Source organism: Planococcus citri, chromosome 2 (genome assembly GCF_950023065.1).
Source record: "Planococcus citri chromosome 2, ihPlaCitr1.1, whole genome shotgun sequence".
Lineage (NCBI taxonomy): Eukaryota > Metazoa > Arthropoda > Insecta > Hemiptera > Pseudococcidae > Planococcus > Planococcus citri.
Window position 1 is genome coordinate 47,919,842 of NC_088678.1, and position 18,418 is coordinate 47,938,259.

Below are 18,418 nucleotides of genomic sequence, written 5' to 3' on the forward strand. Positions count from 1 at the left end.
AAGAATTGAACTTTATTAGCACCTGAAATCTTGGCTGGTGATAAATTTTTGTACAAATATACTTTTACAACTTAACTTTGTTCGGTTCAAAAATTGTTCTTCTTGAGACACCTCCCTGGTATAGGCATATACTTATCTATTGCTTACATTATGGTTACACAATTGTGTATCGATTCACGACGACTTTTTGAAACGAAAAGAAAAGAAAATGTAAAAAGAAATTAACTCAATCATAACACACATAAGCCTACCTAATTTGGAACTTTAGGTTAGGAAAGGAATCTCGAGAAGCGAGCGAATCTCAATTCAACTTTATCCAACATTTGCTTTACTCGCTAAACTTTCCTTTATACTCTGATACAGATTTGTTTTGTTTAATTTTCGACATTTATTTTACATTGTGTACCGTACAATTTGAAACTTTTTTCACTCTCGAATGAGGAAAAAAACGAACACCAAAAAAAATAGCACACTTTCTACAATGATTTTGTAACAACTAGAGAAAAAAATAGGCACTCGAAAGAAACAAATTCCTTACGCCCACTTCGCTTAAAAATGATCCTATTATTTGCCAATTTGTAAATATCAATTGGTCCAAAAAGGATGGAAGTAAATAACAAGGGCAACTCGTTGTAACGATTTTCGAAAATTATACGAGATTACGACGAAATGTAGCTCAAATGTGAAGAACTTGTAAGATTAGGCCATCAACGTAAAATTGTTCCACATTCGATGATGGTTGTGGTACCATTTTGAACTTGGGAAAGATTTAATCGCAATTATACTGTAGAAATTTAGCTAATTGTGAATCTTTTATATGGTACAAAAGACCATTACTCAGTGATTTATGACTAGATTGCGAGCGAATTCAGCCGAGTACAAAAAAGTTATCCGCGATCTATTGAGATAGACGAAAACGAGACCAACGAGGCAAGGCGAGTGGAAAAACACTGAGAGAAGAAAGAAACGAAATATCACGAGACGAAAGAAGAAGGGGAAAAAAAGGTTTAAAACGAGGAATAATAATTTTAACAAAATCATTCTTTCGAGAATACCCCATAAAATGAGTGTGTGAGTGAGGCAAAAATCACTGACTCGAGTGCTCGTCTTGATGCATCATTATATAAACGCGCGTATACAAAATTATAAGGTAAAAAGAACACCCCTCTGTTCCTCATTCTAGCCATTTCAAGCCCCCTCACCTCAATAAAGCCACTAAAGCCACGATTGTCGTTAGGAAGCTGCGTAAGTTCACAATGTAGTTGTGTATATGGTTCGATTTACTCGTCGTCGTCGTCGTCGTTGCTCGTCGACGTCTGTCTGTGCTTCTTTTGAAAAGTCGATGATGAGTAGATACGAACGAAGCTGAAAATTTCGAGAGTATGCAGCGCCATGCCATAGCATCAGAATACGGGGTAATGCGTAGTCATTTTTATGGTAGTTTGGTGGCGATGGCGATGGCGGGGGAGGCCCGAGGGGGGCAACGAATGAAGTATCGTTGCGATAGACCGCGGATGTCCTGAATGCGATGCGGTGTGGCGCGGCGAGACGTCTACCCTTTAACAATATGTTCCCCCTGACTTTAAAGGGGCTTCAAATAGTAAGATAAACTACCCTCTATCGTAGCGTTTAATGCAGTGTAGTTTATCTAACCTTTTATACCCCTAGTAATTCGATTATTTACAAAGGAAGAACATTACTAGAGAAAATGTAGATGTGTCTTTAAGGTTTCAGTTCAACAACTTGTTAACTTTATTTGCTGCTTTGATAAAGCGAAGATTTTCTTACCTTGAAATATATCTACGTACGTGTCGGCGTCGGGTACCGTACCGTACCGTACACTTTCGCAATGCAGATACATCGTACGAGTACTTACACATTACTATACCCAACAGTGACAAAAGTCACACGTTCCATGGATACGCTTGACAGAACTGCGAGTAAATCCTAACATTTTTACTCTCTGTACGTTTTACCTATTTGATTCTACGATCGACGAATACGAGTACCTCCTATGTACCTTTGTACGTAGCCCATATCGTACGGTGGTGCTGTTTCTCTCTTTGACTTTTAAACTGAGAAAGCGATCGTTTTCAACACGTAAATTTAATTTTGACTTATTTCTTATTGTTGCCGATAAAAGTTTTTCTACGTTTAAAAAACCCTAACTCTTTACCTTGCTATATATCTATAGACTGCCTGCATCGTTGCTTGGAAAATTTCTCAAAGAAAATCGCAATTTTCAAAGCTTCGTAGTTATAAAAGGTTCTAAAGTAAATAAATAAATTACACGGTTGTGTTTCACGTCTCTCATATTATACCTACTACACGTGAAGCCTATTTACCTATCTAGCTATACCAGCTACCTAGAGTATTTCCAACCACACGTAATCCACTATATGCTCTTTGGTTTGAATTTTACATTCCGGTGTAATTAAAATTTCATATTTAGAGACGTATGCCTGTACTGAATATGCACAGAGTGAGAGGTTTTTCACATTTCGATTTATGGAGAAATTTTGTTTTCGTTTTCTTCTTAGTAGGTGGGTAATATTCGAGTAGATTTAGGACTCATTATATTTTTATGGTACAACGCGACTGACGCGAGTCGCGTTATTTTTCAATCACAATTGTGACGCGGGCTTGACAGTTGTAGAAATTTATTTTTGAATGAGAAATTTTTCAACAGCTCGCTTAAGTGTGTTTTTTCCCCTGAAAGCAAGTTTCGACGAAATGAAAAGGTTTCTCTGAGACGTATTATAAGTAGGCCAATTTATAGCTATACTCGAAGATTTTTCAATTATTTTTTTGCATTGTTTATCGTCTTCACGACGACGAACGTTTTGGAAAATATTGTGAAAATTAATTTACACTTTGATTTCGATGTTTAAATTTGTACGGTTTGCGGAGACGTTTGAGAATTGAAATTTTCTTCATTTTGTTCGCCTTGAAAATTGAAATGTGTCACTGGTATTTTTATTTTGCGTTGAAATTGGAGTTCAATGGGTGAAAAATTTGAATATGATGATAGGATGTCAGGGTTGTTGGCTCTAAAAGTTTTTTTTTGAGGAATTAAGGTGAAATTTTTTTTACCAGTAAGATTTTGCGAACGATTTTTAATTCTTTGTTCATGGTGTGCCTTTGACGTATAATTGGATCGTGAATAGATATAACGATACCAAATTATAAAATTGAATATATATTTTTTTGGTGATTTGCATCTGAGAAAGTTTAGATTTGTCAAATTTATCCACTCTTATTTTACTTCAATAATTACGTAGAAATCTAGTGATAACCAAATGATCAAAGTTTTGGACTTTTTGGAAAGGAGGAAGTGAGTCACTTTTTTTTCAAATTGACTCACGAAAAAAATCAATTTAGATCTTTGCCTGAAATTTAATCAACAAGCTACATTTATTGACATAATATAGAATGTTTCATCAACATTTTTTATGGAATTTTGACTGAATTCATGATCGATTCGAATGTAATAGTAACAAAAACTTGCAGCCCCTTCCCCTTAACCCTTCGTGAAAATAATAAAACCTGAAATCAAACTTGAAAACAGAATCTGATGACTTTCACTTGAAAGTTGGCCATTTCTGGGAATATTTATAATTCAGGTGTCTCGTCGAATTAATACGAAACGAGTCTTCCATTGTGTACAAATTTTTGTTTTGCACCCGGTAGATTTGCATTTATTTAAAACATTAATTTTTACGGCGCAGAACGAACGAAATTTACTTTTTCTTTTTATTTCTCGAGAGTTGAAGATTCTATCATTCATTTGCAGTAGTAGGTACGAAAAGATGCTTTATATTTTAATCTAGCGAAGCTTACGTACGCTCGAGTGCGAAAATTATTAAAAAATGAACCTGTTGATAGCTTAAGAATACGCGAATTCATCTCATCGTCGTCGTTTTTGTTTTCTCCGTTTCTCATGTTTTTTTCTTTCTTTCTCTGTGTACAAACTTTCCGGCATTTATTTTTTAAAATGTAGTCATATCGTAAGATAAGGTTACACGAAGCAAAGCGAACAAACGACGCTGTTAAAATATCCAATGCAATGCTTGGCGCTCACGCACCGTTACCCGTTTATGAACCTTAAAACAATCTCAAGGGGAATGAAGAAGAATACAGAATGTAAATCCGAATACGAGAAATTCAAACTCTTATGTTTCGCGTATACAACCATAAAGTTGAAAAACTTCGTTACAATTCTGATCAAACAAGTGAACCTAGGATTTGTAAGAAATTATGGATTCGGCGAGAAGTTTAAATCCTTTTATTATACCTGTCTTTGAAAACGCATAGATACCAGAGTAATTTTTTTCGTGTTGCGAAACATTTAAGTGATTTTTCGGAGCAAGTCGATTTTTCGTACGAAAAGTAAAAAAACATCAAGTTCGGCAGTGCAGCGTTTTTCTTGTTTAATTTATATGTACATAGGTACTATGTGCACACTGCACACTGCACAGTCGTGTGTTTTGAGTTGTAAGTTACTCAGTTGGATGGTATCCCATACTAGTGCTCCCCTTATTTAAATCGCAATGCCTCTCATGTTAATAATCTGCTAATCTCAATAAAGTGTGAAAAAATTTCTCCTCCTACATTTTTAAGGAGGTGATAAGATTTTAATGGGCGAGGAAATTTGTTTAGCTACAACATGTGCGTTGCTTGAGCTCGATTTTCTAAAGTAATATGAAAAAATTCATTTGAAACCACTCCCTCCCTCTCCTCTCCTTCCTTCCTTCCTTCCCTCTCTCTCTCCGTCCCTTTCATCCCAAAAAAATCATTACAGATCAATACTGAAATCTCATTGAATTTAACCCGAAAAAATTCATTTTATTTATTTATTTATCTATTTATTTATTATGGGTGCCATATACAGCTACTAAGGCTAGGGACACCACAACTTTAAAATTTGATTTCTATGTACGTAATTTGAAAATTTATTTTACAAAATTACTATGAAATTCATCAAGTATAGATCATCATGAAAAAATTCCACAAAAAATGCTACAAAAAATTACATTCTGAATCGTCACATTAATTCTAAATTATCCCAGCGAAATTAATGAAATTCAAATCGCCCATAAAAATTTATTAAAACATTTATCTACTACATAAAAATTCATTCTAAATCGCATCGAAAAGTTCATTTGGAATAATCGCTAAGAAATTCCGAAGTAAATGAAAAAAACGAATAAAAAACGAAATTCTAAATCATCATAAGAAAATGTACTTTTTTGTGTCCTTCGTTTTCGTTGTCTATACTCTATACCTCCGTCGTCGACGTATCTCCTCCTTATCAAAATTGGAAGCAGAAAAACCATTTTTGCAGGTTTTTCAACATTTCAAGAAAAATGTTGATTAAATTCATGAGAAAGGAGACGGAGGGAAATCACTAATTTTGGAAAAAACAAAGGAGGAAAGAATGAATTGAAAAATAAAATGTATTAAAAACATCATTTTAACGTTTCAAAAAAAAAGACAAAAGTAAAAAAAATATATTTTTTTCTCAAAAAAAATGTTGCAAAAACCAAAATGGGTATGTAGGTAAACTGTAAAGGTACCTATGATAGAAAATACCTACCACTTGAAACTTTTTGAAAAATATGGTCCATGAAAAAAAAATCAGGAAAATCGCAGGACTTTTTTGTTAGCCTTTAGTATTTTAAAAGTGATTGAGGGGTTTTTGGAAGGGAAGGGAAGGGAAGGGAAGGGAAAGGAAGGGAGTGGACGGTACTCGAACTCGTTTATTTTTCAAGTAAGTAAATAAGTTACTTGAGTCACTATGGTTATTTTTCCGATTTTTTTGATTTAGGGTGTTCACATTTTTGGAAAACCTGGAAAAGTCAAGGCATTTCGGCCGTCTGGAAAAGTCGGGGGAAATTCAAGAAATTTAAGAAATTTCGAGCAATTTTCCCTCAAAAGGCAGGGAGTTTTTTGAAAGTGTTCATCTGTAATTTTTTGATGATTCTAGTAGTTTTATTGTATTTATTTTTGGAAAAAATTTCCCTCGCGTCGCTGGGGTAATTTTGTTTAGTTCGTGTATTTTCGAGGTTCTACCCATCCCCACCATTGTTGAATCGCACAATATATTTTTGATATGTATGTCGTTTGATTCTGATTTTCGTTTTCGACTGTTGCGCTGAGTTGGCAGTTGAGCGAACATTAAAAAAAATGAAAAAAATCGAATGGGGGGGGGGGGTGGTTGAAAATATTTTGGAAGCTAATGATTTTTTTTTTTGAAAGGTAGTCAAGAGGTAGTTATTTTTGGTCAACAAATTCCTGTAGATACCAATAGATTAGCAAAAAATTTTGCCTTGTGTTACTTAAAATAAAGGGCAAATACTTTTTTAAAAAAATCAAAATTTTGAAAAAATGTAAAAATGAAAAAAAAATGTTTTCAATTGGGACCCTGTAAATACCAGAATAGATTCACATTTTGACATGGCTATATTTTCTGCACCATGGGTCTGTCCAAAATCCGTAAAACCTTCATCAGCGTCACGCTGATTTTTGAAAATATTCGTCGTTTCCCCACCACTTTTAATATCAAATTATTCATCCATTTGATCCATTCTCCTCTTTGGAACCGAACATATTGAAAAACGTGATTTTTTTTAATGCAAAGGAGGGGTAATTTTTAAAAATTTGGTGTTTTTATTTTGAAAAAAAATGTCTGGAAAAATGGAAAACTTGTTCTGGAAAATCTGGAAAAGTCAGGAAAAATCATTTCCAGAAATGAGTGGACATCCTGTAGACTGCTAAATTACTTTTTCCTCCAAATTTTCAAGAATTAAATTTTTTATTCACCTTGAAGAAGAATTTACTCAATTTGTAAGTACATATAAGTAAACATAGATACCTATAATCGAGTCGAAAAATTGAAAAAAAAATTACTTTTACTTTTATTGTTTTAGTGCGAATGTACTATTTGTCATTCAAACCTTCTTTTCTTGTCTTGCATTCGTCCTTTTTTGCGGTAACGATAAATGGTACTCCATGCAAGTTGAAGGATCTACAGATGATAAAAGTAAATTATTAAAATTTGAGATGTCTTGAAAAGTTCATCATCCACTTGCGCCTCCAATTTTAAAGATAGGTCATTTTACAGTTGAAGGTTTTTTGTTCGCAGGAAACCGTGATCAAAAGCTTGGTTTCTGGAAGTTCATTTCGGAAACGACTTTCCATTCGAATTTTCATATAAGCACCCGATGTTGATGTGCTAAAGTTAGCCCCAAATCTGAAATATGGCGAACGTTTGGCGAGACACCCTACGTTTTTTGAAGGGAGCGAGTGAAAAAAAGAGGATACCTTATAGTACACAATACGTAAAGCTAAAGACGTTCGTGTATGAAATTTCAAAAAAGAATACAAATGAAATATAAGCTATATGAAAAATTTAGCATAAAAGCAACCTTATGTTTACACGTTTCCAAAAAAGGATCGATTGCACAACTGAGAGCAGTATAATGGTTTGGCTTATTTTCTGAAACTTTTCCCATATCGTCATTCTGGCCACGTACAAGGTCGTATTATAAAGTGAAAATGAATTAAAGAAGTTCCATTTTACATATCAGCTGACTCGAGTCAATATTTTTTTTCTATAGTGTCTGTTCTGTTGGTAGGTAGGCTGTGTCCTCGATGCTTCGTGTTATTCGCCGTTCGGTATAGGGGCTTTTTACTCGCAGTTTCTTTGTTTAAAGGCTTTACGTGTTGAAGCACACCTCATATACTCGTACTATACGTATATAAGCCGATGCGATGCTTTTTGAAGTCATCACCTCGATTCGTGGTTATCTTGAATCTGACAAGAGTTGTCTTACCATACGTGAACGCGGCAACGAAACTTATAGCGTATTGATGTATTACACTTTGTAGTCTTTGTCAAGATTGCAAGTGGATTTTTAAGCGAGTTTTTTTTGTCATCCTTTCCTCTATTTCGTTTTTTTTTTCTCCACTTGAAAAATATTTTAGGGACGATGTAGGTACCTTACCTTTAACCGAATTGCATGCGTTTTCTACATAAAAGGCTTTGATTTGTGTTTCAGATCGTGTCGTCTTCGCAGTGCCAACAATGAGGGCGCTGTTTTCCATACATATCTGGCTATCGGTGGTGTTGGTCGTGTGCAGTACTCGTCGTCAGGATAAGAAAAAGTTCCACCACAAGTTCAGCGAGCCATCGAACGTAGACGAGACGATAAATATATGCGATTTACAGACGTTTCGCGAAATAAATGTTCAATGTCATTGCGACAGCGAAACGTATTCGAACGCTACGGAGGCCAAGTGTTGGATATTTAATGAAGGCGAAAAAGAAGATTCTTTCATTTGGGAAGAATTCCGATCTCAGCCTAAATTACGTATTTTGGAAGTGAACGTTCGCAGTACCCTTACCTACGTACCTACCAAAGCATTGAGCAATCTGGCCGAATTGAGTTCGTTCACTTTAATGTATGGCAATATTACCAGAATTGTACCGTACGCTTTTGCCAATCTAACGTCTTTGGAAAGGCTCGAACTGAAACACAACAATGTAGAAGTGTTGGAAAAATACAGCGTTTCGAATTTACCAAGCATGAAAGAAATAACTTTAAGTAATAACGCCATCAAAGAAATCAGCCGCGATATATTTAAGAATCTGCCGTCGTTGAAACGTTTGTACATCGAAGAAAATTCTATCAACGTGGTGCAGGATTTGGCCTTTTCGGAATTACGAAATTTAGAAGAATTGGAAATGCATAGGAATCAAATCACAGCCATATCGAGAAACACGTTCGCAGGGCTGATGTCGTTGAAAAGGCTAGATTTACATTCCAACTTGTTATCGGAATTGAAAGATTTTACGTTCGCCGAAATGCCCAATTTGGTGGAATTATTCGTCGACCAGAACATGATCGAGAGTGTCGGCGAGAAAGTATTCTACGCCCTTAAACGTTTAGATAGGTTAGTGATGGCCGAAAATAAACTACATATTTTACCAGACAACGTGTTCGTCAGTTTACCTCATTTACGAGTATTGGATTTACGGGATAATCTTCTGCAAACGTTCACTTACGATACAGCGTCGCCAATTTTGGATAAATTGAAAAACGAATCGTTCTATTTTCATATCGAAGGTAAGTGCGAAGTTATCGTATTACGTATTTTAATTAAATAGGTATACATTTCGATATGTACGAGGATTGTGTGGGTGGTTTAATTTTATGAGCAGACTATTTTGGTCTACGCGTTCGTATATTCTTCGTGTAGGTATAGAATTTTCAAAAAAAAAAAAAAAAAACCGAAGATATTTACGAGTAGGTATATACTCGTACCTATGTGTATGTATCGTGTGAGCTTTTCTCCTTCCCCGTTCACCATACTCTCCAACTTATTAAATATTTTGCTCGTTTTTAATTTCGCATATAGTATATCTTGACATTTTTAAGACTTATACAGCAGACTATGTTTATAAACATTCGAAATATCACCGCGTTATTTAAACGAGAAAATTTTCCCCGAACTTACGTGCGTTTTTCAATTTCAATTTATATTGCGGAATTCGATGCATACTTACTTGGCTGAGAATGCAATAAAAGATGCGAGGTTCAATTTTGTTGAAAAATAATATCGGCTGTGAGAGAGGAAAGTGGAAAAGAATGGCGGTGAAATTTTTCTTAAGACTGTGTCTGATTTTTTTTGCCAATAATTTATTCCCTAAAAGTACTCTTACTGTTTTTTTTTTGCGCCGGGGGGTCTATCCGAAATTTGTGTATCGTTGATCCGTAAGACGCTGACCGCATCACGCTGACTTTTGAAATCGATAAAAATTCCACAGAGTTTTTAATATTAGGGTCAGACATTTGGGAACCAAAAAATTTTGAGTAGAACGCTGGCATTTGAAAACGGAAAAAGAATGACCAATTTCCAATTTTTCATAACTAAACTTATCAACATTATGTCAAGCTTTTAAAAAAATTGATCAGTTTTCAACATGTGGACTTTTGTAAACTTGAAAAAAAACCTGGCCTTTTCAAACTTGGAAAAAATTTAATCAGTTTTAAAATAATCTGATTTTACGATAATATTTGGTCTAAACTTATAAGAACTCGGAAAAAATTTCTTTGAATTCTTGACATAATATCAAACTTTTAAACGTTTTGAAGAAAATGGTCAATTTCTGGAATTTCTACTCACTTTGAAGTTGACTTCCAAATATCAAGTTTGACTTTTAGAAACTTGAGAAAAATCGATCAATAATTTCTAAAAATTACTTTGTCAATTTTTTAAACTGATTTTCTAAAATTTTGTCAAACTTTTCTGCTTAGTTGAAAATTCTAAGAATTAAGTAAGTCATCTTGAGCAAAAAACTACCCGTGATTTGACATTTCTAAGAAAGGAGAGGTTACTCCATTTTTTCTACTAAAATCGTCTCTTCTAGCCAAAAATTGTCAATTTTTCAAAAATTGATAAAAATGTTTGCTTTTTAGCAAAATTGCTAAAAAGTTTTCCTTTTTGACAAAAATTGCTTCCTGTCATTTGCTTAAATTATCTGTACTGTCAAAAATTTTGCTTTCTGCCAACAATAGTGAAAGTTATGGTCTTCTATCTGAAGGGCCAAAAAAACTCGTTTTTTGCCAAATTGCTGAACATTTTCGTCATTTGAAAAATTGGTTCGTTTTTTTGAAAAAAATGTTGAAAAGTTATTTTTTTCCCAAAGATTATCCAAAAGTTTCGTTGTTTTGTTTGAAATTGCGAAAAAGTTCTTCGCCCTTCTAAAAGCGAGTCTCCCAAAAATTGTTTCTTTTTTTACAGGAAATTGCGAAATTCTCACTTTGTTGCCAAAAATTATCTAAAAGTTTTGCTTTTATGAAAAAGTTTGAAAATTATCCAACTTTTTTGATAAAATTGAAAAAGTATACTTAGGTATCTTTTTTTACCCATAATTGACAAAAAAAAGTTCACTTTTTGCCAAAATTGTCAAATTAGGTACATATTTACATATATCGATTTTCATGATTTCATTTTAAATTATATACTTAACCAAAAAGTTTTAATTTTGAAATAAATTCTGTTTTTTGTAACTTTTCTTCTACATTAAAATGTTTTGCTCGCGTTTTGTCACTTTTTTGTTTGCTTTTTGGTCACTTTTTTGTTTACTTTTTGGTCACTTTTTTGAGTTTCTTTGGTTACTTGCTAAAGTTACTTTTTTTTTGGAAAAAATTGAGCCCGAGCCCTGGTCATGGAATGATTGGGAGGAGAATGGTCGACTTAATTGGGAGGGACGTAGAAAAAGTTACCATTTACGAGTATTTCAAAAATTGAAGACCGAAATTTTTTTGAAATGTTGTAGATTTCCAAATAGCAAAAAATACATACGTTTTTCAACTCGTCAGTCGCCACCTAAAATTTACGATTCACGTGCTCTGATCGACTCAACATGTCAAACTTATGACAGGATTAAATTTTCAATTTCACCAGTCGAAGTTGATTATGACTCTTTCTGGAGGGATTCGAAAACGCCGGAGCAAAGTATTTTTTTGCTGTAGGCACAGGATCGATTCAGGTGGGGGGGGCAGAGGATTGACGTGAGGAGGTTGAAGATGTTTCAAAAAATTTGTTGCTGAAGTTGAGGATTTAAAAATTTGAGATTTTCTACAGAAAAATAATGCTTTTTTTAACCCATCGCTTTAGATTCGCAATTCATTTGTCGTGGTCAATTCGGAATATCATACTTTTATGATAAGACTAAATTTTCAACTACCAAAGTTGATTACAACGTCGCGTCGTCTGGAGCGATTTAAAGTTGTTGGAAGGAACTCGGTTTTTGCTGGAGGCTCCAGAACCGCTCAAAAATGGTATCTAGCAATCGGTTTGGGGCGTTGGCTTTAGCATGGAAACCGATTTTCAAATTTATATTCTATCCTTATATTTTATTTATTTTTTTAAAAATAAAATACATTTGTCAGTATAGGCCATGTACGCCATTTTGAAAATTTCTTCAAAAATCAAAGAATTTACTTCAACTTGAAATCGGCCTCTGAATTTTCTCGTATGACTTTCGGACTACAAATATTTTAAAAAATTTAAAACCATATAGAGTTTTCAGTTTTTTGATTAGACAGCTAAAATGTTTGTGCCACCTACATATAAAATGATCTACTGAACGGTTCTTGTGAGTAAATCTCGCCTTCGTACACGCCACTCTCCCCCTTGAAAAAACACGTTCTGTATAACGACTATGGCAGACATATCATCTAATTACATTTTGTCACTGTAATCTCTCAACTATAAAACTTATTCTCGGCAATTTTTCTCTTCCTGGAGCAGTTTGACGCGCAACAGCGTATAAAAAATAATCTCTCTGGAGGTTTTAAGTTAATTTCAAACGTAGCTACACCTGCAAACTTTGCCGGAATTTTCTTCTTAAAAGTTTTATTAGGTAGGTAAGTATTGCACAAGCACAGCAGGCCGTCTGCATTTCCATAATTCTAATTTAATGAATAAATTCGCGAAATGTATTTAAAATTAACCCTTTATTAGGCTCGGCTAATTAATAACTCGACTGAATTAAGGGGTTTAAGAGCACGATAACTTGTCCACTTTTCCACAGAAGAGGATAGCTGCTGGTGCTCTTCTCCATATAATACTATACGAATGTATACCATATTTTCCGCACGATATGGTGCTGGTGAAGCTAGGTCGCGGTGGAAACCTTTATTCCATCGTTAGATATTTCCAGTCTGCCAATGCAGTTGGTATAACTACTATAACCATATGCGAGTTTAATTGTTAATGTGATATACTACTTGGAATAAATTAGGGATAGAATTGGTAATAGAAATATGTATTTGTAAGACCGAGAATATTCATTACGATTTTACCGGTGCCGATGGTGCTTAATTTTAGGATTTCTGAAAACTTGGGTACCTACTTGAACCAGATTATGCAAGTACGTTAGAGTGGAAAAAGTCGACGGATTTTTACCAAGTTTAGCAAAGACCTTCATTTTGGAATTGAAGGTTATTCAGATTTTTTTTAGCTCCGAGGGTGTCTCGGGGGGGGGGGGGGGAATGGGCCTTCAAAGAGGGGCATTTTTGAAAGAATCGTGGTTTTTTCCACTCCTGTCACTACCCAACTCGTTTTGGGAAAAGTGACCCAGTCCCAAATGACAGTCGGCCAAAAATGAGAAAAAAATCGAAATTTTACCAAACTGACCTACCAAGCTGAAATTTGGGATATACCCTATTTTTGACCTGTCAAACCGATTGGAATTGGTTCTGAACCATTTTGAGCAGTTCTGGAGCCTCCAGCGGATTTTTGAAACTTGAAATTTCTTCAAAATTTTATCAATAATGACGTTAGAAATCCGAAATTTATGCTGCATTCCAACTTGAGCACGCTATCAGGTCAATTGCAGGTGGGTTCAAGTAATTTTAGAGCCTCCGGCGACTTTTTGAAAATTATTGAAGCCTCCAGTTGATTTTTGAAACTTGAAATTTCCACAAAATTTTATCGAATGCAGTTAGAAAGCTGAAATTTGATTTTGTAAATTGATTTCAATTCCCTATGAAATCTACTGCAGGTGGATTTCAAGTCGGTTTGCAGCCTCCAGCGACTTTTTATAAACTACTGGAGCCACCAGTACATTTTCGAAACTTGAAATTTCTACAAAATTTCATCAAGTTGAGTCTAAAGCCAAAATTCACTCTGCACAGTACGTGCTAAAGTTCATTCGGACAGATTTTGTGGCAATTTTTGAAGAACATAAGTCATAAGTTTCTAAAAAAACCGCCGGAAGCTCCAAAACGGATTGGAACTGTCTGCAATCCATCTCGGAATAATGTCAAAAATAGGGTGTAAACTGAATTTCATCCTTCTACCTCAAACGGAGGCGAAAGGGTAATTTTTCAAATAGGTACTTACCCTATCGAGCATGAAGGTCCAAAAAATTGCCGGAAGCTTCAAAACGACTCGAAACCACCTGCAGTCGACTTCTCAGCGTTTTGAAATTAGTATACAGTATTATTTAAATTTCGGCTTTTCAACTGCATTTGATAAAATTTTGTGGAAATTTAAAATTTCAAAAATCTACTGGAAACTCCAGAAATTCTCAAACTGGTTCGAAATCGTTTCCAATCAGTTTGACTGGTCGAAAATGGGATAAGGTATATCTCAAATTTCAGCTTTCTATGTCAATTTGATAACATTTTTATTTTTTCCCTCATTTTTGGCTTGATTTTTAAAAATTTACCATAAATCGAAAAATGCACTTCAACGCTTGAAATTTTTGCTGATGATCAACTTTTGCATGCTCTTTCGATGTAGCTTTGTCCAGCTTTACAAATTTTGTGCAAGTCTTATTTTGGAAAGCAAAACCTGCGAGATTTCGGCTGACCTATCAATCAAAATGGCCGCCAGGACAACTTTTTTTGTGGCAAGTTTACTTTAAAATGTTTCTTAGGATGTCCCCTTTAGGGAAAAAGTTGTCTCAGCGGATCAGTGGGGGGGGGGGTGTATGCAATTATGTCTGTTGTCATATGCCGCGGACTATAAAGTTCTACACCGAGCGGTTGAAAATTTGCAAGTCGCTTATTTTTGGGTAAATTCGTGTTTTGAAAATTTTTTTCTTCGCTAATATTTCGTGTTAGCTTAGCCAGTGTAGTAATATTTCATTCCTGAAATTGGGAAAATATGTTGGAACGCAGTGGTGCCAATTTTTTGGTCATTACCTCAAATTTCAAAAAATTGAAAAAAATTGTAAGTTTTTGGAAATTTTGATTTGATTACAAGTTCTTAAAAACGTTTGGAAATTTAATCAACTGATGTATTATTTTTTTCCAAATGAGATCTAGCTCTGCATTAGTTCATCGCGGACACCCTGTATGATCTCATAATTTAAGAAATTGGCGTTTAATATTTCTTGATAAGTATTTCCTGTTTTTGATAATTACAACGCAGATCGTATTACCATAAGCAGAAATACATATGTACTTACGAGCATACCTTCCAAATATCTCGAATTATTCTTAATTGTCGGCGAAACGTATTGCCGTTCGCGTTTCTTTTGTACATACATACGTACGTACGTATAAATACGAAGCACAGAGAGCACTAGCGAAGTGCATCGGAATAATAATATGCGAGAGCTGAAAAAGGCGAGCGTGTATTTAGTAGCGCTGTTTTTGTACAAGTAGAGAGTCCTTTATCTTGGACTAAACGGTCTTTTGTTGAATAACAGCAGGAAATTGTCGGTTAACAAAGCCTTAATTCAAAATAAATTGAATAAACACAACCCTTTGTTAAATGGCGGGAAAGGCTTTTACTTTTGAAATATTCCGCTTTACATGATCGTCCGCTTTTAGTGTACTATCCGTGGTATCGTTTACTAGGTTTAATATCACGTTGGCTTTTGTTTCAGACCGTCTTGGTTTATTTCAATTTCCTTGTAGGTTTTTTTTTCTCCTACCCTTCTTCAATCCTATTGCTCTCTTAGGTAGGTTTAGCTTTTTGTAAAATGTACCTTGTACGTAGACTATGTGTACAGTACACAGATGTATTCGGAAGGTACACGTAGGTACGTAGAAAGAAGAACCTTATACTACATGTGAAGTATGTCTAGTACGTCTACCTACATTTATGCATAAATCGTGAGAACCATCGAGCGGTGTAATTTTTGATCGAATGTTTACATTTTAAATAGGTAGCGATATTCGTTTAGTATTTCGGTCATGCACCGCGTCTATCTGTCTGTCTCGCGGAGATATATAGGTTTTTGCGCGATGGATAGGTAGGTTCGCGTCCGTCGTTGTCTAAAGTCTACGCTATGCCATACTATATAGCTGAAAGAAATTGATAACTTAAGTGAGACACGTCACGATAAAGGTGGCTTTTTAAACGGTCTACGACCGCGTAGCACGAAAAGACAATGCACATAGGAGACGAACGAATTGATTTTCAAACCAGATTCACGTAGTCGTCGTTGTCGTATAGTTTAAATTGGCGCTCATTAATCAAAACAGAAAGCTACTGAAATGAAAAGAGAGAGAAAAAAATTAAACGACGCCCATTATTTTTGTAACTGGAAAATTGCCCCCTCTACGAGTCACATTTTCCTTTTTTTTTCCACTGTTGGTAAACTATTCTGTCAAAGTTACACGGCTCGCAAGTTTTCCACTTGCCTTGGTTTCGGTGATGCTGTCGTTATGCTGTTAGTCGCTACTTCATCAGCCGCAGGGAGCGTTAAAAAATGTAACGCTTCAGTGAATTTGATAGGTCAGTTCGTGATTTTGTCGATAAACTGGCTACATCCATCTTTAATGGAATGACGTCTGATTTTTTTTACTACACAAACCATCTCGTACGTACGTACCCACCCAATTGCTGGTGAATTTATGTACTTTTGATGGCTGACTCAGCGATTGGAATAATTTCATTGGATCTAATGATTTATCAGTCTATGTGATTCTTAACCATCACGTATGAAGATTTGTATCAATTTAATGAGATTTTTATAATAGTGGCAGGTGTCGGAATTCCCAGATTACCCTTTTTTGAAGTCGATTTCACTTTTCTGTACGCTAGAAAATCATTGTTACATTTTTCTGAAAGTTCCAATAGCTCCAGGTTTTGGATCAAAATTGCATGATTGCTGTAGTCCAGTAGAATTAGCTTCGAATAGTGAATCTCTAGGTGGCAAGCTGATTTTTGGTATACTGGTCCATTTTGATGTCCTGAAAACGAATCCGAGGAGTCCCCTACTGTCCCGGGTGTGCTTTCCCCCAAATTGTGGATCTTAGCCCCCCAAAATCGGTTTTTGACCAATTCATCGAAAAATATTGACTCTAGCGCAAAAGTGGTTGAAGAATGTTGTTCTACGTCAAATTTCCGATCTAGTGATATATCAACTTTCCTTCTACCCCTAAGGGGGGTGGAACCACAACCATTCAAAAAAGGGGGGGTTCCCTGAAAAATACATAACGGCTATAGGCGCCTAAGAGGGGTGAAATGGTCCCTGAAAGCGTTCGAGTTGATATTAGCATGAAAAGTGGGTACCATAGAGAAACCTCCGCGCAAAAAATTTCAGATCCACACCCCCTCCCAATTTTGCGGAACCCCCCTTTTTTGAAATTTCAGTAACACTTTTCTCAGCCCCATTTCAACCGATTTTGAAAATTTTTCTGGAAGTTATGTATATCCTTGATAGGTATCCCCAAAAAAATTTTCAACCCCCTCCCCTTATATTTACCCCTCGAAATGGCGTTTTTTTCATTTTTTGAGGCCTATTAACAATCAAAATTGCGAGGTACAATTTTGTAAACACGTTTTTTGGATGTATTTTTGGCCCCCAAACATCATATACTATATTAGAACTTTTTGCTTTGGTGCGCCGTGGTGAAAACTTGGAATAATGTATCGTAGGGGGGTAGGGGGTGAAATGGGAATTTTGAAAAAAATAACTATCAATGAGTAGGGTATCGTTTTCATATGATTCGATACCGCTGAGCACGAATATGACCTCAGATTTTCTGCTACACTCACCTACCCCTCTCCAGAGCCCCTCAGCCCCCTCAATTTTCACGATTTTCGAAATATAGTTATTTTGATGATGTTGGTGTCGTTTTCATATGATTCGATACCGCTGAGCACGAATATGACCTCAGATTTTCTGCTACAATCTCCTAGTCCTCTCCACAGCCCCTCAGCCCCCTACAATTTTCACGAATTTTCGAAATAAAGTTATTTTGATGATGTTGGTGTCGTTTTCATATGATTCGATACCGCTGAGCACGAATATGACCTCACATTTTCTGCTACAATCTCCTAGTCCTCTCCACAGCCCCTCAGACCCCCCCAATTTTCACGAATTTTCGAAATAAAGTTATTTTGATGATTAGCAAAAAAACAGGCTCTATATGTAGTGAATCTGTAGGTGGCAAGCTGATTTTTGGTATACTGGTCCATTTTGATGTCCTGAAAACGAATCCGAGGAGTCCCCTACTGTCCCGAGTCAATAGTTCTCGATATATTGGTCAAAAACCGATTTTGGGGGGCTATAAAGATCCACAATTTGGGGGAAAGCACACCCGGGACAGTAGAACATCATCAAAATAACTTTATTTCGAAAATTCGTGAAAATTGTAGGGGGCTGAGGGGCTGTGGAGAGGACTAGGAGATTGTAGCAGAAAATGTGAGGTCATATTCGTGCTCAGCCGGTATCGAATCATATGAAAACGACACCAACATCATCAAAATAACTTTATTTCGAAAATTCGTGAAAATTGTAGGGCTGAGGGGCTGTGGAGAGGACTAGGAGATTGTAGCAGAAAATGTGAGGTCATATTCGTGCTCAGCGGTATCGAATCATATGAAAACGACACCAACATCATCAAAATAACTTTATTTCGAAAATTCGTGAAAATTGTAG

At 35.5% G+C, this 18,418-nt stretch overlaps 1 protein-coding gene across 3 annotated transcripts in view; it reads left to right on the forward strand.

Moving 5' to 3' along the window:
- The window catches only part of LOC135836181 (connectin-like), a 289,346-nt gene that overhangs the window by 239,342 nt on the left and 31,586 nt on the right, over positions 1-18,418 (forward strand). For all 3 annotated transcript variants that reach the window (XM_065350833.1, XM_065350834.1, XM_065350832.1), the window contains one exon: positions 8,061-9,128. In XM_065350833.1, the coding sequence (XP_065206905.1) occupies positions 8,087-9,128 (1,042 nt within the window). In that variant the 5' untranslated portion in view covers positions 8,061-8,086. The remainder of the gene's footprint in view (positions 1-8,060; positions 9,129-18,418) is intronic.